Genomic DNA, 23,752 nt, shown 5'->3' on the forward strand with positions numbered 1-23,752 from the left:
GTACTTCGACAAAGAAGAAACAAACAAACAATTAAATAAATAAATGGGAGAATGGATGGGTTTACCAGAGGAAACCAATACATGCATGAAAGCAGACAAAGGTTCAACAAATACTCCCGCAGCAACATGAGTGCATGCACAACATACATCACACACCACTGCAGTCATATGCTAACCAGAAAAACATTATTATGTCTTCAGGGGAGGATTCCTAATCAAATCCTACAGCATTTAACAGAGCAAATACTGATCTCTGGCAAAACAAAAACAAAAACAAACAAACAAAAAAAAACAAAACAACAAAAAAAAGAATGAAGAAAGTAAAAGAAGACAAGATTTGCAAGGAAAAAGTTGTTTTTGTTCTTAAGGGGATAATGTCTAATTTTAGCCTAATAGTAGCAAATCTTAAGACATGAGGCCATACAGCACAACTCCAAACACATTTATAAGGTATTTAAAATGTAAAATGGATTTCCCCCATTAAGTTGAAATGCTGCTTAAGTACACCATAGCCCAAATACTGTAAGTGAATGTGAATCACTCCAGTGCATAATGTGTAGTTAGAGGATATTATCATGACAAGGGGGTTGGGTTGTCTTGTCCCAGGGCTATTCCTGTCCTCCTAACAAGCAGTCTTGGGGTGGACAGCAAATACCACTCAGAAAATTCTTCCAGGGAGGAAGCAGTATCATTTACATTTGCTCTGCCACAACAATAAGTGTCAGTACCTGGCAGATCTCTTTGTGGTTTCTGTAGGTCAGAACTATTGTGCTGTAGAAAGGCTGTGGGTAGCACCCATTCATTTCCTCAGGCTTGGTTTTCTTTTTCATAACCCCAAATAGCTAGACATTTATGGGCTTCTTTTTTGATAAATTCCCCAAATTGAATCAGTTCATTCTTCTTCTCATTCTTTTGTTGACAATAATCATTTATTTGGGAGAAAACTCACAATATTGGTCAAGATATGATAAATATGTATCTACTTTAAGGCATAACAATGTCATGACAGCATTTTATTCCAGGTCTATATCTGAAGAACACTGTAAATGGTAAGATAGTAGAGGAAAAGAGAGGTAAATAATCATGTTTACAGAAACACTGTATTTTTTTTTATGTTACCTGACCTAGAGAGTAACTGTTCAGAAGCTGTCTAAAAATGCTAACTATATTTTGGCTCTTGTTTAAGCTATTCCATGATGCTCAGAATTTAAAGGTGTTAAATTAAAGTTCCCCTCTAAGACTCTGGAGGGTAAAGATGTACTTAAGTTAATTGCAGCTTGGGGATTGATGCTATTTCTAGAGCTGCTGGGTTACAACATCCCCTGGTCTGTGATGGGAAATGTAACTACCACCTATAAGTGGTACTAGATAGATCACGAGAAAAAAAATTAAAAAACCCACAGGATTATAGTTTGCATGTCATGGATATATAGGAAAAGCATATAGGCAGAGTGTCTTGAGCTTCCAAGAGATAAATATGTGGGACAGACTAATTTAAAAACAGGAAAAAAAATAAGTTATTTATATGTGACTGAATTTTCCATACCAGTGACATAGTATTTTGTTGACAAACATGGGAAAAAAAATCATCTGAAGAGTTTCGAATTAAAACAGACAAGTGCAGACAAAGGATGAGAAAAAGGAAAGCAACGGAACAGTTAAAATTGGCTGTTCTGCTTTTTAAAATAATTTCCTTATATTTATATTACAATATGGGCTAAATTAAAAGGATTATGAGTTTAGGCCTAAAGGCTCAGTGAATGCTTATTACCCTTATTGTGCTAAGCACCAGTGATGTGCTTGGGACTACACTAGACAGACTCAGCCCTGAGCAACTTAAAGTCTAAACCAGAAAAGGATAAAACAAAGTGCACTGAAAGATGCAGAGTGATGCTGTGATTTGGAATCTCCTTATAATATATAAAATGGAGAAAGCTTTAAACCAAATGGGTAGTTTCTGTGAATTTCATAGAAGAAACGAGTCTTAAAAAAAAAAAATCTCAGAAAATAGAGATCTCAAAATGCTATGTTGAAATTAGGGAGCACCCTGGAAGTACATACAGAGATATGGCGAGGAAATGAATGGCATGGGAATGTCGCTGTCAGAACCAGGACATATGGATGTTGCAGTAAGAAATTAGATCCAAGCTGTTAAGAGGATGACGTTTCATAATATGAAACTCGCACAGGAGACTAGGCTGCAAAAGCTTACAAAGTACAGATGTATGTTTTAACTACCAGAGTCATTTTTATATGTGATTGGGCACAGCTGCAGGGGAAATTGAGAACTGCAGGTGTGTATCAGGCAGAAGAGAAAGATGAGTCAAAGATGACCACTAGTGGAGAGAGGTCAATTGAAAAGAAATAAAGAAGGCAGAACTGGAAGTGATTTAAACTTAAATTCTACAGTGATTAATGACAGAAATAAGAAAAGCTGTCTCAACTACCTTTTCTCTTTTGCTTTCAATATACATAGAAAATCCCAAGGGAAAAAAACCCTCACTGAAATTAATACTAGTTATCAAAGTAATAATTCCAAGACATTAAAACATTTACATTTTCCCAAATTAAAGAGAACAGAATGTTGTGTATAAGCACAGCTTATTCTAAAGTGTTACTTTGGGTTTTTCCCTACAGGGAAATATCCTATAATAGCTACCACAGAACAGCTATTCCACAGCTGATCCTCAAGTTTGTGCTCTTCTCCCACAGTCAGTGCCTTTTTACTCCATACTAGAATTGGCTTAAACTAAACTGAAAATAAAACTCTAAATAGAGGAGCATCTAAATAAGAAGTTAGTCCAAATCAGCTTATTCAGTTTAAATTCAAGCTGTAGTTCTTTTCAAAATATGCCTAGATAGCTTCATTTAATAGTTTTTACTTAACATAAAAAACTAGATTCAAATAGCGGATTCTTAAACATGTGAAATAAAAATGAAATAGATGAAATGGAAACACCTGCCCAAAAATGTAAGCTAAGCAAGTGTCAGGAGAAGGGTCAGCCTGTAGCCCTATTCTAACCAATAACTTACATTTCCACCTGTAGTTGGGGAATTTTGAGTTTTTCTCCAAGAAAACATTCCCTAATTTGATTAATACCCACAACAATTTAAGCAGCATCTGGGTGTAGCTGGAAGTTTGTAATAAAACATTTGAAGCAGATTAAGAAATACCTATCAGTTAACATTGCAGATAATGTAAAATAATTGCGTTGGAGAACAACATGCAACAGATACAGCTTATAAATCAGGTTAAAGAGTGTTTAGTGGTAGCAGCTCCAAAGCTATTCTGTTTTAAAGACCTAATTTCTGTGCTTCATTTCTCAGTTTGCCAATTTTGATGTGAAAATATTAAACATAGTAAATAATGTGTTTTTTCAATTAAATAATGAACTTCTGTTTTAAGATCAGGATGGCTGATCTTAACTTTTCCTCTCTTCCTCTGTCAACATTTTAAACTGTTTCTTTTTATCTACCAGAAAATGCATTTAATTTGAATAGCTATTTCTTTAGCAATTCTGCAAAATCATGTAACAAGAGAGTTGAGAACTTTACCTCCAGTTTGCCATGTGCACAGCCTAATAGCAATAGGTTGGCTCTGTCCCTCTCAGAGGAAATAGGAGACCAAGGCCATGCTCCATCACTAGCTGCTGACCACCAGCAAATAACCATGTCTTGCAAACAGTTTATTGCCAGGTGACGTTTCATCCTTCTACCTTCTGGTCCAGGTATATCAATGTAAGAAATCTGATGGAAGAAAAAAAAAAAAAAAAAAAAGCAGGAAATATTTACGGTGATAAAATAGCACAGTAGGAGCAATTGGGAGTGTTTACTTTGGATGTGTGAAAGAGAACCTATATATACACAGAGGACTGTGTACATATATCTCCATATAGGCTGTCTGTAAATGTGAAAAATATCTCCTCAGACAGAAAGAGACATGCTCACACTTTTATCTATGGGGAGGGGATTGGGAAGGAAAGGAATGTGAGTTAAGAAGGAATTTACTGCAATGACTCCAATCAATACCAAAATGTACAGTCATGGTTGCTTGACAGCATCGACCTACACACAGGATTTAAGCTTAGCCATATTAAATGACAAGTTCTGCGAAGCTGACCAGGGAACGAAGGCTAGTGTTTAAGACATAATCGAATATTAAATACATTCTACAGTGTTCGAGCAAACATATATCTTTCTTTTTCCTCCCTAAATTAAGGAACCCAGATACTAATATCTGCTTTGCAAGAGAATATATACTTTTCTGCATAATGTGGATGAGCTACAGCATCATGCGTAAAGTTTATGCAGCTCTTGAGAATTGTGCCTCTTTCTCAGGAAGGATTTGTGGAATTTATTATTCAAACTCCGTTATTTTGGAGCATGGTTATTTGAAAACATGAGCAGTGCACCATCTGGGTGACACATGCCAAGGAAATATAGATTGCACCGCATTTCTGCTTAAGGAATTAATGGAAGGTTGATAGCTAGGGGAAAAAAAAACTATCTTGCCATTGCTGGTCAGCAATAATCGAACCACTTTCTGGGGATTAAGCGCATGGCTAAGCCTACTGGACCAGACACTAGCAAAGGGCAGGGGGTCTTCTTATCAGAGAAATGCTTCTGGAGCCAGTCTCACTACATGACAGATTGCTTTCATATTCCTGTCTGCAAGGCAACAAAGGATGGCAGTAATGCGATAATGCCAGAGTGCAATGGGTGTTAAGAACCCGTTGCATTTATGTATTGTATTTAGTAAATAATCAGGCTCATCCAAATTGTGATCTCACCACTCAACCAAGGCCATTAAAATCAAGGTTAATGCTTTAATAATCCTTTGCTGTTTTTTATATGGTCAAAAAGAACCCTTTTCTATTTGCATGGTCATAATATTATTGACCTCTTCATCCCCTGAATACACATCAAAAGGAACTGAAATCAAAGTAATTACCAATGTTGTTCTCTCATGGTAAACATTTAACTCCTTGTACTGTCTCCTTCAGTAAATTGAAATGGATTAAAAATCACAGATGTGAAAAACTTGCAAAAGACCAATATTTTCAGAATATCCTGTTTTACTTGTCAAAATTCTATTTAACAGTATAAAGCACACATAAAAGTGAACAAGTAACTTCTATTTGAATTAAAACTGCGTACAAATATTGAATTTGGTAGCGACATGTTCTTAGGGTGGAACACCACAAATACTTTCACAGATATTAATTAGTGCTGTACTGCAGTGTTAATAGCGTTAAAATTGTTGGTAACAATTTCACGTCTAGTAACAGACAATAGTCTTTGCGTATAACTTTACCTCTTGCATTAAACATTACACTTTCAAACATGGACTAATGCCACTGAGAAAATGCAAATGATAACAGTTGTGTTTTTATTTTTCTGTACTTTAAGACTGTAGTGATTCATACAATAATTCTTTCTTACTTTTTTCAAAGTGTAAATAAGATTTAAGGCGGTATCACTTAGAAAAGAAGAGGATGGAGAAAGAAATTCTTCTATTCAGGTATGTAATGTGTAAAAAATTAACTTTTGGATAAATATCAAACTGTGATGGGAGAAGCATGGTTGACTTGGTCTCATTATTAATGGCACTCTGGCAGTCCAGTACTGCCTAGACTTCCCTGCCAATTTTTGTCCACCATTCGGCTGGACACAGAACAATGTGAACATGCATCTGTCCACATATCAAAGAAATTACAATCTAAGTAAGACAGAAATTTAATTATATTGTTACATATGATTGTAAGCAATTTTTAGAAAACATTTTTAGAATCAGAGATTAAAACTCAAATACTACATACATATTTCAAGGCTACCCTGAATGTCAGAGGCGGAGATGAAGGCTACACTCAAATTTCCTGAATCTTTGTTCTCTATTTCAATCCCATGGTAGTTCTGTACCATTGCAAGCCACCTTTTAATTAAATTTCTCTTGGAAAAAAAATAATCAAAACTAAGAAACTGTTTTTGTTTTAAGTGTATATTGTTTGCACATCTGCAATTAAGGAATATCTTTTGTTTCTCTTGTTACTACTGGTAGCAACACTACTGTTGACTTTGTCTGTGATCTTTTAGCTTTTGTAAGCTTGACCAAGAACAGCCATGGAGAACTCTAATTCAGTGCAGAGAGCTGACATAATATTATTGCAGTTGTGAATAATAGTTTCTGCTGGCTCACACTAGTGCTATTCTGAAGATAATAAAAATTATATTTAGCTGCCTAACTAGCAAGCTCCACACAAAAGAATATTCAATTAAAAAATGCAAATGCTTTTTTTTTTTTTTGGCTGGCAAAGAAATAATCCACAGCGATTCCCACTGATTTCAAGAGAAAGCAAAGTTAACATTGGAGGTGTTTCTAGAAGCTCAGCTGTGTCAGCAAAGAACTGAACGTAACAACCCTATTAAGGAGTCCAGCAGATATTTCTGGTTTCCTAGGGCAGAGACAGTTTTCTATGGATTAGGCTTTCCTTTTTCCCAAGAAAAACTGCCATAACCATTAGATCCAAAATGTGCACAGAGATACCTACAATGAAAATATATTTTCTAAACCTAAATGAAGCAAGGAGCTATGACCCTTACAATGTAATGAAGGCAATCTTCAGCTCACCACCATTTCTTAGAGTTTAGTGCTATTAAAAAAACAACAAAAACAACAAAAACCACCACCACCCACCAACCTTGCTTCTAAAGCACAACAAACACCATAGGCCAGGCACAAGTGCACATCATTTTAAAGTAAACTACGTATCAGCTCAGTTCCTGGTGAACAGTGAACTGTCTCAAATCCACGTTATAGAGGTTGGATCAATCTCGCAAACACAAGTCATTGCTGAAAAGAGGCCCTGAACTGAAACAGCCTGGAAAATGTATTAGATATTCATCCTAGCAGAAAGTATTTCTACCAAGCAAGTTAAAACGTACTATGGCAAAACTTAAATTAAACACATCCTTAAAAAGCTTGCCTAGAAGTTGCACATTCCCTTATGTGATGAAGCAAATTACTAAGGGGTTGTCAAGGGAAAAATATTTGCTAGCACAAGATTGTTTTCCTTAACATTTATTCAATTTGAAATAAATACAAACTATCTCTTTTTGCTCACTGCATCTTTCTACCTTTCTTAGGCAAAGGCTTGCCTCCACTTCTTTCTTGAAGTGATTGGGCTCAGCCCTTTTCATCCTCTACCTGTTTAAAGTTAATTGCCTTTGGCTGATTATTTTGTTATACTGTTGTAGTGCCAAGCACTTCCACCTAAGGTCAGAGTTACACCGTCCTGAAGCCAAAGAGCTTGTGGTGCAAATAGGTTATGCCTACATAGACCAACCCACTCAAGATGCAGCATAATTTAGCTTGAGATGAACTCGTTTCTACTGACATCCAAGCCAGTCAGTTTAAAACTAGCTCAACGATCCGTAAACTATCTTTTTGCTACTGCTGTGACTGTGCTATAGACATACCCCTACATAAAATGCTGCAAAAAGGGAGTATTTTAATCAATGTAAGTGGGGAATTGAGATACAGAGGCACCAAATCACTTGCCTAAGATCACACACATAGTTGCGCACTGGTGAGAAACTCAGCTTCTGTATCTTGAGTCCTAGCTCTGTGGCTTAATTTTAAAACCAACTCTCCCAACAATACGATTACTGTAACTAGAGGGAAAATTAAGATTTCTGCAAGGAGTTACCAGAGTCTTAGAACTCAGACAGATGACTGAATTATCATAGCTTCACGAGTTTGTGTATATCGGTTGAGCCATAGTAATTGACCATGTGTGCGCTTTTAGCCCACAGCAAACAAGAGGCAAAACACATTACCTTACATCTTTTACACTGAGGTTTACCATTACAGATTTTACTTCATGCTTGTTAGATGCTGAGAATGCGCAAAGGGTCAGTTACTGCTGCTCAACTGACACGAGGTAATCTGTTAAGCAGGGGTAACTTAGCTGTGTGTCTGAGCCCTTAACCTAAATACAGTAGAAAATTGGATCCCTCTTGGCACAGTATTTTTAACTCATTAGCTCAGAATGCCGTGTCATTTTTCTTGACTTTTCAATAACTGTCACTTTTAGAATTTGAGCTGTTCTGATCAGTTATACATAGGTTTTTAAATTTGTACTTCTATAAAGAATCCGTGAGTGCCAGTGATTTGTAATATAAAGATACCGTAGCCTTTACAGTCACCATTGACAGCTATACCTTAAAATCCAAACAAGAGAGTTTTTCCAGCCTTCTGTTTACATCAGGAGAACCCATCTTCTTTGTAAACTGAATGAAGCAGAGTTGGTTATGGTCCTCGAATGACAAGATGATGAAATTGTCTGCAAGAACAGCTGGAAAAAAAATAGTCATGACTGTAATACCTGTTTCTAGTAAGAAAACAAATTTCTGAACGCTCCACTGAGACGCTGCAAAAAGCAATTTTTTCAAGACAGTGTCTTAAATATTACACTGAAGCCCCTGTAATCTCCTAAAAGACATCAATGTGTCATTCTGCCTGGGCCTTCTTGGAAATGAGAAATAAAGCTTAGGGAGTACTCAGATTACATAAACCTGAATAAATTATCTCATATCAAGTTACCACTACATTCAAATATGTGCCTGTTCCACATCCATTTTCATCTTGGTTCAAGCCTTCAGAGTTTTTCTTACAGTAGCATCCGTCGTATTTTGGAAGAGCACCTCATACAGCATTGCTGGTATTGAGCATGAGAAATGAAAATTAGTACATGAGGTGTATCTGGAATTCTGACATTGCAAGACTCTGGGTGGCTGCTACATACAGAATTATGCTTTAGAGGGGTTATGAACTTGTTGAAAGCTTAACTTGTGGGTACTTAAGCAATACAGAAAACCAAGATGGAACAGACTCCCTTGAAGTCTGGGAAAGTGCAGTAGCATGGTTCAATATAAAACTGATTAACAGACCAAAATAGTTCAATATAAAACTGATTAACTAATTTGACAATGAAAATTAATTAGACAGTGCTATCTAGGATTTTTCCCAAGTGTCATCTTATCCAGTTATTGAAACAGTGCCTACATTTAAAGAGATGTCTGAGAACAAAATGAGGCATCAGGGTAACCAGTACCAGATCACTGAAGAATTGTTAATGAGAATCAGGTTTAAAGTAAAGCTAGCAAGCTGTTTTCAGAAAGTAAACTCAGAAACCTCTGCTAACAGAAACATGACAAGAAAATTGGAACTGGATTAAAAAAAAATAAAATTAAATAATAACAATCCTGCAGAACAACCCCTTAAAAACAACAAAAATTGCATTTGTGACTAATGTCCTAGATTCTTAAACATATTTTTAATATCCTTAAGTAGTTTCTGTCGACAGTTGAGTCTTGCATATAAGCAGTGAAAACTGGCTACTCAGCTTTGCTTTGATTTAGTCTGTTTTACAACTAGTTGCATTTTCCAATAGTCATGTACTGGCACAGCTCTGAAGTATCTGGTATGCAAATGCTAAAGGGTAAAATTTAAAGCCAAATAATTGCCTTTGAAATGTAACATTAACACTGGCTTTTGGAGAAAAAAAAAAAAAAAGGTGATAAAGTATGTGACGTGGTGAGTTAGAAGCTAAGACAGACTCTAAACATAAATGGAATATATGCCCATCTGAAGAGCAAACCTAGAAACTCTGATGCCAACTAAATCTACCTGAATGTAACTATGGGCAGTTATACCACTATTCAGAGAGGCGCCCTGAAGAGAACCCATATGCTGCAGGGTCAGATTACCCTAAAGAGATGGGCAGTGAAAATTATATCCTACATACTCCTGCCACAAGGCCTCAGTGCCACAAATTAATTTACAAAATGAGAAACACCGTTGTCTTTTAAGAAGGCAATTTTTTCATCATTTCCAATTAAACTTTTTTTTTTTTTTTAACCTATATAATAATAAAAATTAACAGTGTTTTATGAGAGGCATGTGGATTACAAATGCAATCTTCATTTTGTATTTTGTGCATGCAATCTGACCTTTATTATTCCAAATGTTAAGAGGGCATGCTACTCTGAGTTATAATTAGAATTACAGCGTTACAGATGTAATTGTGGCAGATTGTAACCTTTAACCACACTTACATATTTGTTTAAAAAAAAAAAAAAACACTATTATTTTAATACAGCCCTCTTGTATTAAATATCAAGTTCTTTTTGGCCAACATTAACATCACAACCCAGATTCCAACCTAGATTTGGAAGGACATGCAATTTCGTTGGATTACAGTTAATTTATTCTAGGACACTACTATGTCTTGGTTCTCAGTATGCTTAGTTCAATATATCTATTTATTTATTTATTTATTTTTACCACTACTGTGTGGGTAGCAAAACTATCTTCTTTCGCTGTCCATAAAAATATGTATTACAGTGACAAGTATATGGTGGCTTTGCTTTTACTGAACAGAAGATGCACTGTTCCACCTTCAGACATGCACATTAACAAACAGAGGGAAAAGAAATTATTTAATAAGTGAATACAAGGATAAATGATTACATAACCTCATTTATAGCACTTTGAGTATATAACTGTAGGAAAACATATTTGTTGCTCTTCTATTGCTTTAGTTTTAAATTTTATTAGATAAAAATATTTTTAAGTTGTATTTATGTAACATACTAAGGCAATATAATGCAATGTATGTATAATTTATTTTTTATGAAAAAAATAAAAGACAGTATATGCTAAATAAATTCTACAAACAATTTCAGTTTGGGTATAACCTTAGCTTCCATGCTTTCCTACTTTTTGTCACCTCTAGTTACAAAAACCTCTCTCTGGAAACAAAGGGAAAATATCTGAGTTGGATTTTGTAGTCTTAGTAGTAACTTAGGCGAAGAGGGAAAAAAAGGAGTCAAGATGCTAAATGTGTTCACTCTCTAATTAGCTGATAAAACAAATGAAGTTAGTTAATTTTTTTGATACTAAAGATTCTACTGACATAGTTTTATTAATTTTATTTTGCAGGACTAAACTTAAGTTGATAAGAAAAGATGATAGGGACACAGATTGCAGCTTTCTGAAATAACCAGGCCAATATTCAATAGATGCATGGGTATGCACAAATATAAATCATTAAAGATCAAAACTAAACCTAGCATATAATCATATTTAAAGGATGTAATTTGGGTCTACTTTTTAAGAATTTGGAAGACAGTGCCCATGTAGTTTGGCTCACATTGAATTTCCTTATTCTTGATCATGCAGATGCTAAGATGCTGACAGCTGGTTAGGCTCAGTGGAGCTAAGTAGGGACACACCGAGGAAGTTATTGCCATTCTATAAAACTATTGAAGACAGGTACATTTATTTAAGTTTTCCCCTACATTAAACAAGATCTTTGTAGTTAGTCATTAGTTAGTCATGCTTGTGAGATGCTGGAAATCTAGAAACTAAATCAGAGCACCTTCACATACCTAGTGGTCTAATAAGAAAATACTTTAATAATAACTATCCCACGTAATTAATCGGTTGGCTAATGTTTGTTTCTGTCCCATTTTCCCAATTATGAAATAAACACAAGTTCAAATGGCATGTTCCCAGTGACTGAAACACGTAAGAAACTGAATTTTAGAAACCCATTCAATATTTGACAAGCCTGAAAACTTTGATGTTAAATATTATTCTTAAAGTGTTCTTAGTCCTAAGGGTTGTAACTATGGCATTACATGCAATTACTTGTTGTGTTTGCAAGTCCCCAGTGGCAATAATTAGTCTACCTGTTGACATACTGTTTCTCTACTCCATTGTTAATGTAAGGCAATTGATTTGCACGTGGGTGTAATTACCATCACTGATGGTGTCGGAGATGAGCTTCCCCACCAGGGTCCTGTCAATCACCACTTTCTCCAGCTGTGGCCCAGAAAGGCTTAGGGACACCAATATTCCTGAATGAAAGAGGAGCTAAATCCAAAAAGCGAGAAAACAAGACATCAGAAATCATTAATAATATGAAACGTTCCAAGGTACATATTAGCATCTGTCTGTTACTTACTAATTTAATTTTCAAAATTACGAAAAAGACTTTTATCTTAAATGTGAAGATGTCTTATAAGGACTTAGAAAGCTTTTTCAATGAAAAAGAGAGGTGTAATATGACACAGAATTATGCGGCTACAAGAATTACAAATGATGAACAAGTGAAGATGATGCATGCTAAGTCCTCAGATGTTGAATAAAATGTGCTGAATTTGTTTTAAAATAAATAAATAAATAAAATTCTGTCCTTAATGACTAAAGGAATGATGCTGATCATCCTTAATTGTCAAGAAATAATTTACGTTACATTTCTTGCTATTAGTTCTTTTTTCATCATTAAAAAACTCAGCCAAGGCAGCCAAGGCAGCCATTTAAATGCTTCTGTATGTGGATGCTGAGTCAAGATTTCTGACTCAGTATCATCTAGTAATGTTTGGTACACGGAAGGTTTGGGCTATTGAATGTGAGACACTTTAAAAGGACCTGAATTTGTAAGTCATCTACAGACCTTCAGAACGTCATTTTTTTCTGGTGTGTTTATACCGTGCCTGTCATCACTTGATTTTTCTTTAAAAATATATAATTGGGTAGCCTGGATAAAAAAGCATATAAAATTGTGCTTCATATAATTTTTTATTATTTTCAGAGATTAAAGAGAGCACCTTTCTGTTAGCCCGGCTAGTTCTGATCATTCGTATATTGTTTAACTTAAATAATGGTGCCTTACCACAACGGTAACTCTGAGCTCCTAACAAATTCAGATACTCCTTGACATACCATTATAGATGTCCCTCTTAGAAAGAAGAAATATAAACTATTGGACAGAATAGTCAGACGCTTATTTCAGAGTTAGCCAAATATTTTTGCCAAATTAATCTCAATTAAATGATACACACAATCTCAAAGACTAAGTTACAATACCTACCAGCTATTCCTGATGCCATATTTTGCATAAGAGAGATAGCACTTGGTGGGAAGAATCATGAAAACCATTGCTTTTTGCATAATTAAGTCATTAAACTTAGTAACTTTCTGAATGCAACTACTACAACAAAACAATTCAGAAAACAAACCAAAACAAAACCAGTTCCAGTTCCCCACTCCATTTTGAGTTGACCTCACTTTGCCAAGTTACTCCAGTAGCAGGAGTATACGAAAACCTTTACTAAAAAAAAAAAAAAAGCTATTATCTTTAAAAAATAAACAAACAAACAAAAACCCTGACCATGTAATTATTTAAATCATTTCCAAGGTTGGATTCTACAAAAACCTGGATGTATAAACAATGAAAAATTCACTTGTGTGACTTTGATCTTCATCAGCAGAACCGAAAACACTTGCGTATTTTAATTCGTCTTCCAGTTCCACCTCTGATCCTGCAAGCTGCTTGACTAGATGACCTCAGCATGGAAGTTAAAGATGTTTCAGACCAGAACAAATTCCTTCTACACGGTAGGAATCCTGAAGGACTCAGGTTTCTGGCAGCTAGGTTAGTTTCCCTCTACTTGGTAAATAATAACAATAATAATAAAAATCATTATCACTTGACCAGAGGCTACGCTAGCCTTATACTTGAACAGTCTTTTTTGCCCAAGGAATGCTCAGTGGGAGGACCACAGAAGAAACACAGCAGGGACTCGCCATAGGCCAGAAATCCAGGCCTCCAGTTCCCACCTAAAAACAGATTTTAAACAAAATCTCTGTACTATTAAAAACTTTGCTACCAGATAAATAGTTACTCTTGCAGTAGAATTCAGCATAAAAATCCCTGTCTACTTTATGCTACAGCTGGGAAACAAACATGGTTGCAATATACATTTTAGTACAGCACACCAGTATATAAACACCGGGAAAGCTTCCCTGCAGGGAGATCTACTGGACTGTAAAGTAATTCTCCAGAGAAGGTGGCAAGAACCCTGTTTTGGTAGGCTTCTAAAATGAATAGGATAAGCACAAGAAAATGTAATTCTGGGAGCAATCCTGAGCTGGAAGTAAGATTCATTAGGTAAGACCCCACACCTCATATCTCTTTTTCATACACATCACAGCCATGATATAATTTCTCTGATTCTTCGTTATCTTCATGGATACATTATTCACTTTCTCTTTGTTTTACATGCTTCCTTTTCGAAGTCAAGAGGACAAAACCATTGTATGACAGTGCTAAAGTAACGCCAAGTGCTGGGAACCAAAATGTAATGATCTCATTGAGATGCTTCTTGTTCAATGCTCTGCTCCCAATAATTTACCTAAGAAAATTGTCAGCTATGTATATTTTGCTGTATTATTACAGTTCTGCCCTCTCTGTACCAAAGAACAGGACAAATATGTCTATTTAAATTACCTTCTTGACCTTACTACTATTTTTAACCAATATTTTTCCAGTCTATATTCCTGTCAACTCACAGTAGTTTGCAAATAAATTCTACTGATATCTGAAATAGAAACCAAACCCAGCTGTGACATGAAATCAATTAGTTAGGAACAACTGATCTTTTCGCATCCCAATAAAATCTAATTACGCATTAGTTTGAAAAATATATAAATTCAGTGTTTCAGTATTCCCTGTCTTGACAGATGTCCTTTAAGGTTTTGTCCTAGTAAAAATGTTAGACACAGCTACACTCATGCAGCTCTTATTACAATCTTTCAAAACTTCAATTTATCCTCATGTTGAAGTTAGATTAGATAAAATCACAATTTATTTCCAAGTTGATAATGTAAGTCCAGCAAGGTTTGACTATGGTTAGCTGTAATTGTCCAAAGAGCCTAGTTGAAAAAGTGAGGGTCGAAACACAGAAGTTGACAAGCTACTGGGCAATAACATATTCATCGAGGAAAATTACATAAATACTCTAGGAAAACGAGTTCTAAATTTCTCAATGAATATCAGCCAGCCAGAGAAGGCAAACACCACTCTAAATCTTTCAGTGTTAGGCACCAACAAGAGAGCTGGTGCAGTCACTAAAATAAAGCTTCCACCTTGCCTCTTCCACACCACCTTTCCTTGGGAGCTATGCCCTGCCTGCAGAAAGCATCACTCTCATGGTAGGGCTGGTCTCATGCTTCTTTTCCTTGCAGAGAGTGAGCAAAGTATCCTGGAGTTAACCTGGGAAAATAACCTAAGCGAATCAGAAGTCTGTCTGTAGCCTCTTGGATTACCTGACAGAGTAGGGATATACACTGCCCCTCTCCAGGTAAAGCCTGGCAAAAAGAAGTGTTGTGATTTGTAGACAGCCAATATACTAGTGAATGACTGCATTATGGAATGAGGCCATACGCTTATAATTCTGCTGACGTTTAATATGTCCATCCTATATGCTGCGTAAAGACATGCTTGCAAACCCTTGGCTTGATAGCAACAAATAAATACAAGGTTAGGTTTCTTTAAGTCTTAACGTGTTTCAGAGTGTAAATTTGCTTTCTGCCTATCTGTTCATTTCCTTCTAATGACATAACTCACACCTGTTACATAAACAGAAAATTACTGGATTAATGAATGTCCTTTGTTTTACAAGTATGAAGCCAGTCATTGAACCAATGTTATGTATTTTCAATATTGCAAGATGATCAGCTGGAATTCAGGACTGCGTCTATTCCAAGTGTAGATGGTGGCATGAGAGAAGGTGCTAAATTCAGAATTTATGTATATCTTAAGAAAATGGTTAGGTGCAGCACGACCCTCCCTTCAACTTTTCTCAGATGAAACCGTAACAATTGCAACTAGATTTTACAATAAATAAATGGGATGTTACCAAGGAACACCAAAGTTTTTGTTACAAGATAAACAGCACTGGGAAACGGAATTAAAAGGAAAAACAAATATTTAGTACAAAAGGCCTGAGATTAAAATGATATTATGCAGATAATAAGTATATGTTTTAAAAATACTTCTTAAAGTTTACCATGAGATACAAGCTGATATTTAAACAAAGCACAAACACATTATCTTTAATCAACAATATTTTGTAAAACAAAAATATTTATCTGTTCATACTGAAACTCCACTATTTCAAATGCTTACACACTGTGTAGTCTATGCAAAGACTGCTAGATGATAATAAGATTTAGGTGCTGTTGTACATATGCTTGCACAGTTAAGCTCATATTTTAGTGGATGGGAGCAGTCCAATGATAAGCATGAATGAATATAGAGGAAATGTTAAAGATTGCAAACTTGGCTTGAACACAGATACACAGTGATCCAACTCCAAAAAGTACTGCTCAGGGGAATTGCCCATCATTACTAAGGAATAAAAGCAAATGTCAGAGGCGTTATTTACACAAGGCACAAAGTCATTCCATCTGTGAGATATCAAATTAGGAAATGAAACCCACAGTAATGAAATACATCAACATTTTTCAGACTGAAGTGCCATGATGTGAAAAATGGAAATCAGAAAAGACACCTCTACAGCTTGAAGAGTCTCAAGGTGTTCCTAAACAAAAAATGAGACCCTGACTTCATATCTATTGGAAGAATAGTCTTTATGCTATGAGTCGTACGAGTAAAATGTTTGGTATGAGTAAAATCACACACGGGAAAGGAAGGGTCACTGAGTTTCTGTGAGCTGAATGTGAAGATTTTGGTAGAGGGCATCATGTACTTTGTGTGCCAAAATGTACATGCTTCAAACTTACGGACAACAGTAGAACTTAAGCATGTACTTAAGTGGATTCCTTTATCCTCGGAAGCATTAGCCTTTGACTCCTCATTCATGCAGCTTAGCTGCTTATCAGCCCTTCTACCAAAAAGATACCTCCAGAGCAAAGCCAGGATTTGCCTCTATCTGATTAAAATTGGAAGAGAAGGAAAATATGCCTGTAAAAAATACTGCTGCAAACTGTTTTCCCTTACAGATCCCAACTGACAAAGGAATATGCAAAAGGAGAAGAGAATTGCAAAGCATTTCTTGTTCAAGCAGGTTCCCAGGGTTTTTCCCCACCTCTTCATTCCAGATTGCTTTCTTAGCCACCCTACCGTAATTACTCTGTTGCATGCCTTATTACAAATGAAGTTACTGTTGTTACACGTTACTGTTTCACAATAATCAATGCATTTGTACTTCTAGCTCCAAATCCCTCAAACCACACAACCCATTAATGGTTGTGATCAAAAGCAACCAAAAGAATTTAATATGAGGGCAGCGTTCCTCTTAGTAACCGGTGATGGATACTGGCTTCTCACGTATTCTAGCTCAAATGTCCTGATTTTGATATCAGATGTGCTCCTCTATGTCACCACATATCTTGCTAAATCGGTTCGCTTATGGGCACGGTAGCTGATATAACAAGCCATGTCAGCACATATTGCTGTGTATCTCAATTCAGGATCCAGTTCTAAGCATGTCAATGATGGTAACATAAAAACTGTTCACATACATATGTAAATTGCAACACAAATCAAGTTAAATCAAAGTAATTAAGCAAAGAATATATAAATCTTTTACACTGGCAGGTAACAGATATGATTCAAAACCAGTGCTTGGCATTTATAAAACAAATTAATTCAGTGTTGGCATGTGCTCAATTCCACACCGTAATGCAAATGTAAAAATAATAATAACTAAAAAAATAAGTTGGAAATCAAATGTTTCAGATACATCTCATTAATGTTACTAACCTATAGTGTAAAAACAAACCTGAACCAATGGCATCGTTTCATAGGATTGATTTCATGATTTTGTGGCAAAACTTAAAAGCATTCCAAAGAATTAGAGAAGGAGACCAGAGGAAGGGAAGAAGCCAGAGCTTCTTCATAGTAAACTAAAATATTGATAAAGGTAATTCCTTAGATTATTGCTTCCAGACAGAGAAAACCAATTTAATTATAAACAATTCAGTGGCCTCTTATTGTAAAGACTTCTTGTCTTTCCTCCTTCATACTTTCATGGTCTGTGTATTTTCTTTTGACGCCAGCTAACGGAAGATTACAGGATTATTTCAAAAGCTCATCACAAGTCATCAAAGTTGGGGTTCAGAAGTACCATATAGAAATAGTGTGCATTCAGATCCTTCTGGAACTAGGTACATGGCTAAAGAAAAGAGCTCAGTCCTTTAGGGCTCAACTAAGCTCTTTTAAACAGGAGAGCAAATTCCTTGACAAAAATCTCTGTACAGTCTACGTTACGTTTATATGAATTGGCATATCCTCTATTTCAGAAGCTCTAAGTAGTACTAGAATTTAGGACCGCACAAATAAAGGGCAATAGATTTTTTTTTTTCCGGCAATGCATAAGGAAGTAAATATGAAACTTTCAATGCACTGCGTAAAAAAAAAAAAAAAAAAAAAAAAAAAAAAAGGAAGAAAAGGTAATAGGAGAAATTTTGATGCATAAATAGAAAGCGTTACAGTGGATCTTGCCAAACTCATCTCACCTCCAAGAACCAATTCTGAGAAACACGTGCATACAATGGCCAAGATAACCTGCATGCAAACTAAGTAGATCTGTCAGTGAGGTATATGCATGAAAGCTAATTGGTCATTTGCACACAAACAGTTAACATGACAGCACACATATTTTTAGCAGATGCACATTTAAATTTATAGCCCCTAATTTTTGCCTGCGGGCTATTTAGAAGCTGAGAGATTTGGAAGAGGCACTGAGGGATTAGGAATAGTGATTTTTAGGTTCCAGAAAGCACACTAACAGCAGTGCTATGCTTGTTTCTCACACAATCTGAGGGAAATCTGTTACTCTTTTAGATAATAGTATTGTTATCGTTGTATCTCCTGACAGATTTTTTTTTCTATTCATTCTGTCTTGCTAACGATACAACTGACATTGAGTTTTCACGTAGCACATTGTTTTTACAAAAGAAAGGGAACTCCTCCTGGTTCAGCCAAAGCTATGGCAGATTCAGATACATAGAACATTTATTAAAAAGTAACATGGTTGTTGAGTTAAATACATACATTTCAGTAACTGAATTTATTTGGCATTACACTGCTATTACAAAATGAAGAGCTAAAAACTGAAGACACTATAATACAACCATATACTCAGATTTTGCCCAAATCAGAGAAAATTATGACAGTCAGGGTAATTCACCCCATGCTTTCCATTGTGCTTGAAAGTTAATGCAAACATGGCCTCTCATTTTCCCACTGACTGCTGCTCTGGTATCTATCCAGAGTAGCATATGAATGCAGTTGTGCTGTGGCATAAATCACACCATTATGGGCTAAACACCTGCTGAAACAGATAATTAGCTTCCTATTTTAAATTAAAAAGTAGACAACCTCTTTTTCAGAAGTTCAGAACGTTTGTATCAAAAAGGGAGTCCAGATACTCCTGCAAAATACTCAGAGACACAAGCAGCAGAAAATTAAATTGTTTAACATAAAAATTGATACAAGGCAGGTTTTCTAATCTAGACTCTTGCAAACTATTCATTTTTCTGTTTTATTTTCATTTGTTGGACAGCTTATATTTTGAGGAAGACAAAGTGGAATAACAATTATTTTGGCAGAACATTATAAACCCACTGGTAATTTCAGGTATCAGCCATTATTATATAAAAATAATTTGTTTCGTGATTCAGAAACCAAAAGCAGAACTTAAGGAGAGATGACTGTGATTTTTATCTGTAACTTTAACTCTGGCTTCCTTCTACATAAGCCACCTAAGAAAAAAACACTAAAAAAATATTTAATTTATCAAGTTATCCCTTTATATGATTCAATCCAATACATAGTCAGACATAACCAACTATGCTAAGATAAAAACAGCCACCTCTTTTCTTTCCCATCTTGTACAAGAAATGAATTAATTTGTATTATCCCATTTCTGTTTATGTAAGCCTGAAACTACTGAGAGGGCACTAAGTGAAACCAAGAAGTGTTTAAAACACAATTGATTGTCAAATAAAAGTGTTATAAAAGCAGGACAATCGAATTTTGGCAAGAAGTCCACTGTTCCAAAGCATGAATTGGTAAGGAATGCATGTGTACGCAGATACAGATGGGAGGGGAAGAAAAATGATAGAGGGAGAAGAGACTGGGAAAGCAAATGAAGAGAACAAACTGGGAAGCAAGCAAACACACTCATGGCTAACTGACTCAGTAATTCTTAACCAAATTCCTTTCCTAATCAGAACAATAACAACAGAAAAAATGAGTCCTCTAAATTAGCGTACAATTAATATTTAAATCAGTTCTAGAAGATTAACATTCACGGATTAATACTATGTAATCTGTACATGAATGATATACACTTGTTAGTGATAAGATCTGATAGGCAAATACAATCTGATAGGCTTAGACAATAATATCTTTATTATTGATACAAAAAGACTTTATAGTGTTTGGTGTATCAGGTGGTTAGAAAAAACTTTCTATTCCTAAAGACATTTCTGGAATTTCAGCTGCATATTTTTCAAATACTTAATATTCATCCAGCTGACACCCATTTGGAACTACCTCGATTAGAAGAAAAAAAGTTATGAAACTGAAAAAGCATAGAAGTTAGAACATAATTTCTTTTTAGAAACAGTATTAATAACACTGACAAGTATTTCCTATGCCAAGCCAGCTTTAAATACGATACACATTCCTCATGAACAATGAAGACTGTAGAAACTTATAAAATACATTACGCATTTTTCAGGACAAGCTCTTGAGTAAGGAGCTGGAGCACATGCTTCATGCTCAGACCTCCCACCTACCTTACTGTTCTGTGTTACTGATGATGTGAAAAGCTGTTTTTTGTACACAATACATGGAACTTACATGGACAGAGAACATAGCTACATGTGTGCTGAATGTCAATGTCTTTTGTTCCGTGACTCGATTTATGATTTAGCTAGCTTAGGTTTACAGTCTCCCTCACATATTACATAAGCATAAAGTAAAAAGATTTGTGACAGAGATGTCAATAATTAAGATATAAAAATGTAATATAACATAAATTCCAGACCTGTCTGTATACTGCAACCACTCCCTTAACCTCCTTTCAGGATGCTTTCAGGATGTTTCCCCCAAAAATAATTATCTCAGAGAATCAGGCCCCTTTTATATAATTTTTCTTGTGGATAAAAAACAGATTTTGTCTGATAGTATCTACTACAGATAAGTAATTTAAATAAATACAATCTAAGTAATAAGAGCCCCGTACATTAAAAAACAAACAAACAAACAGTGATCTTCAGTATTAGTTAACATTTTAACACTATCGCATCAATCACTGAATGGTTGTTCAGCTCCACTGACTGAACATTGCAAGAGCTTGTCAAAACATTTTACCTGACAGATACGTTTGTTCCTCCATTTGCTCAGCACACATTGACTGTTTTGCATTAAGTCCTGAAGGACAACAGAAAACAGAACAGAGAGTAAAGTTGGCAGTACACATTGTCACTATCAGTTAACATACTTCTGATTTTCAAGTTTATAGATGAAGCATGCCACACAAAGATGCAGCTGTTTTAGAACAACCCACCAGACAAAAGCACATTTATCAACACAGGGAGAGTTGAATCTTTATGAGAATTAAAGTTGTTGAAAGAGGTTTGAAAACTGGATTATTTGTTGCTGTTCTTGAAACTTTCCAAAACGTACCTCTACCTCCTTGAGTGTATCTCGCAGTTTTTCTGGCCGTTTGTTTTTAAGTATCCAAGGATAATCTCGAGCTGGCAAATAAAAGTGGGGAAAAAATGTTAAAAAAAAAAAAAAAGTATGCAGAAGTGAGTACATATGTGTGTTTATATGTGTGTGTGTGCAAACATACATTAAATATAACAAAAAAAGTTCTTCAACTTGAGCTTCTCTTGCATTGGAAACACAAACCTAAGATTATTAGGAGTTACCTTAAACATAAAACATACCCGTAATTGGAAAGAAATGGCTATGTTTTCTATTGTCAAATGATATCCTTTTGAAAAACTCTGTCGTAGGAACCACTCGCATGAAACATCCACACTGACCATGACTTCACCATGGCAATTGTGCACAAAGCTCTCAGGATGGAATATCCTACCCAGCTGCTAAGCATTTGCAATGAGAAAGCATCTCATATTCAGTATGTTAACTCAGATTCAAGTTATCAAATCCTAAACAGATACTAATCTTTTGAACTAACATTTCATTGCCCAGTTTCAAAAAGCAGGCACTAACGTGTCTGCAAAATATATATGCATGAATATATGCATATATAGAGGTATTAACAGGCAATTGTGAATGCCATAACTTATAGAATACACTCGATTTATAGGATTTGCTCTCTGAAATCAGGAGGCAAAGCTTCTTCAGGAGTTGCTTAGTAATTGGCTTGTTTCATTGCTGAGAATGAGGCTCTCTAATAGCTTGTGAAATTTCATCATGTAAAAGTGAGCAGCTTTCTGTTCGTAAGTATACAATAAAAAACTATGAGAAACTAGAACACATGGTCTTTTAAAATCTAGTCTATTTAAAGGAAACCTGATGAAAAGTTTTGAGCTCTGAGCTGTCAGTTTGTATGCCAACTTCCAGACTGAATGACTTAACAGTTGTGTTTAAACCCCCCTGCAAAAAGGAGCTTACAATAGAAGTGCTATAGAGTGAAAAAAAAAATGAAGGATTTCATATATCAACAAAGGAGCACACCAACATACAACTTCTCTTTGTATTTTATTGGACCAAAGCCAGTGTTGGTGGAACTGTTATGATAATATTAATTAGGCATGTAAGATCACATTTTCAATGGATGCCTTCATAAATACTGGAATATTTATCCACATGTGGAAAATGGGAAATTGCCTGTACAGATACCAAACTATATATACCAATCACCAGCTGTGAATAAAGTTACGCAGTACTCGTCTTTAAGAAACGTGCTGTACGGTGTTTTCTGCCTAGGCCACCCCAATATTTACAGCCACAAGGTGCAGCAGCTTGTGTTTCTGCTGCATGCCACACGCATAAAAGATAGCAGTCGGGGCTTCTGTGTAACTGTTTGTCTGGGCCTGCTTCTCTTTTCATACAGGCAGCGCCTCTACCATAAATCTACACGGAGCGCAAGGGATGTAAACCCATCGTGCTCCTCCCTACTTAAAACCCTTTCTCACCTCCCTACCTCTGCAAAGCTGTATTGATTCTGACCGACACACAACCCTCTGTAGCGGGTGTATATTTACCCCGTGGCTGCGTGCACCTCTAAACCCATCCCCAGCAGTGCTCCATCCTGCTCCACACACACCTTACGGTGCTGCAAATAACGTGCCCTTCTGGAACATGTTTTGCCTTCAAACACGCACAACCCCACACAAATTTTCATTATGGTAACATGAAATGTTAAGGCAGTTCTTACAGCATAAGTATTACTTTGTGAAGTCTTCTAAAAATCAGTTTGATTTTTCAGAGTGGTCATGTAATAATGTTTGAACGTGAACACACAGTGAGCAATAATAAATGTGCAGGAGCTGTAAAACTTGAGCTAAGAAAAGTTGTACTAATATAAAAGTTTTTAACTGTCACAGGACTACTATGTGATAGTATGAGCTGAAATCGCTTTTAACCAGATAACGCAGGAACAGGGTACAATGTTTGAAAGCTAAAAATGTTCTAAGAAGACAGCTGATTATTATTAACCTGTACTTTGATTTTGGATGAAAGTATTTTAGTTATAACTTTCAGTTTTGAGGCAGTTAGTATTTCAATGCAGGGAAATGTTTACTGCTCATCTGCTGGGTAAATGTCCTAAGGAAAACTCTGGATTATGCTTATTTTTGTGACTCCTCTTGGCAATGGATTTGAGAAGCAAT

The 23,752-nt window shown here is 35.7% G+C and overlaps 1 protein-coding gene across 2 annotated transcripts in view; it reads right to left on the reverse strand.

Annotated features, from left to right (window-relative positions):
* The window catches only part of WDPCP (WD repeat containing planar cell polarity effector), a 150,327-nt gene that overhangs the window by 78,071 nt on the left and 48,504 nt on the right, over window positions 1-23,752 (reverse strand). For both annotated transcript variants that reach the window (XM_068675584.1, XM_068675582.1), the window contains 5 exons: window positions 21,573-21,643; window positions 21,258-21,317; window positions 11,824-11,938; window positions 8,221-8,354; window positions 3,556-3,747 (listed from right to left, as the gene is read on the reverse strand). In XM_068675584.1, the coding sequence (XP_068531685.1) occupies window positions 3,556-3,747; window positions 8,221-8,354; window positions 11,824-11,938; window positions 21,258-21,317; window positions 21,573-21,643 (572 nt within the window). The remainder of the gene's footprint in view (window positions 1-3,555; window positions 3,748-8,220; window positions 8,355-11,823; window positions 11,939-21,257; window positions 21,318-21,572; window positions 21,644-23,752) is intronic.

Source organism: Anas acuta, chromosome 3 (assembly GCF_963932015.1).
Source record: "Anas acuta chromosome 3, bAnaAcu1.1, whole genome shotgun sequence".
Classification (NCBI taxonomy): Eukaryota; Metazoa; Chordata; class Aves; order Anseriformes; family Anatidae; genus Anas; species Anas acuta.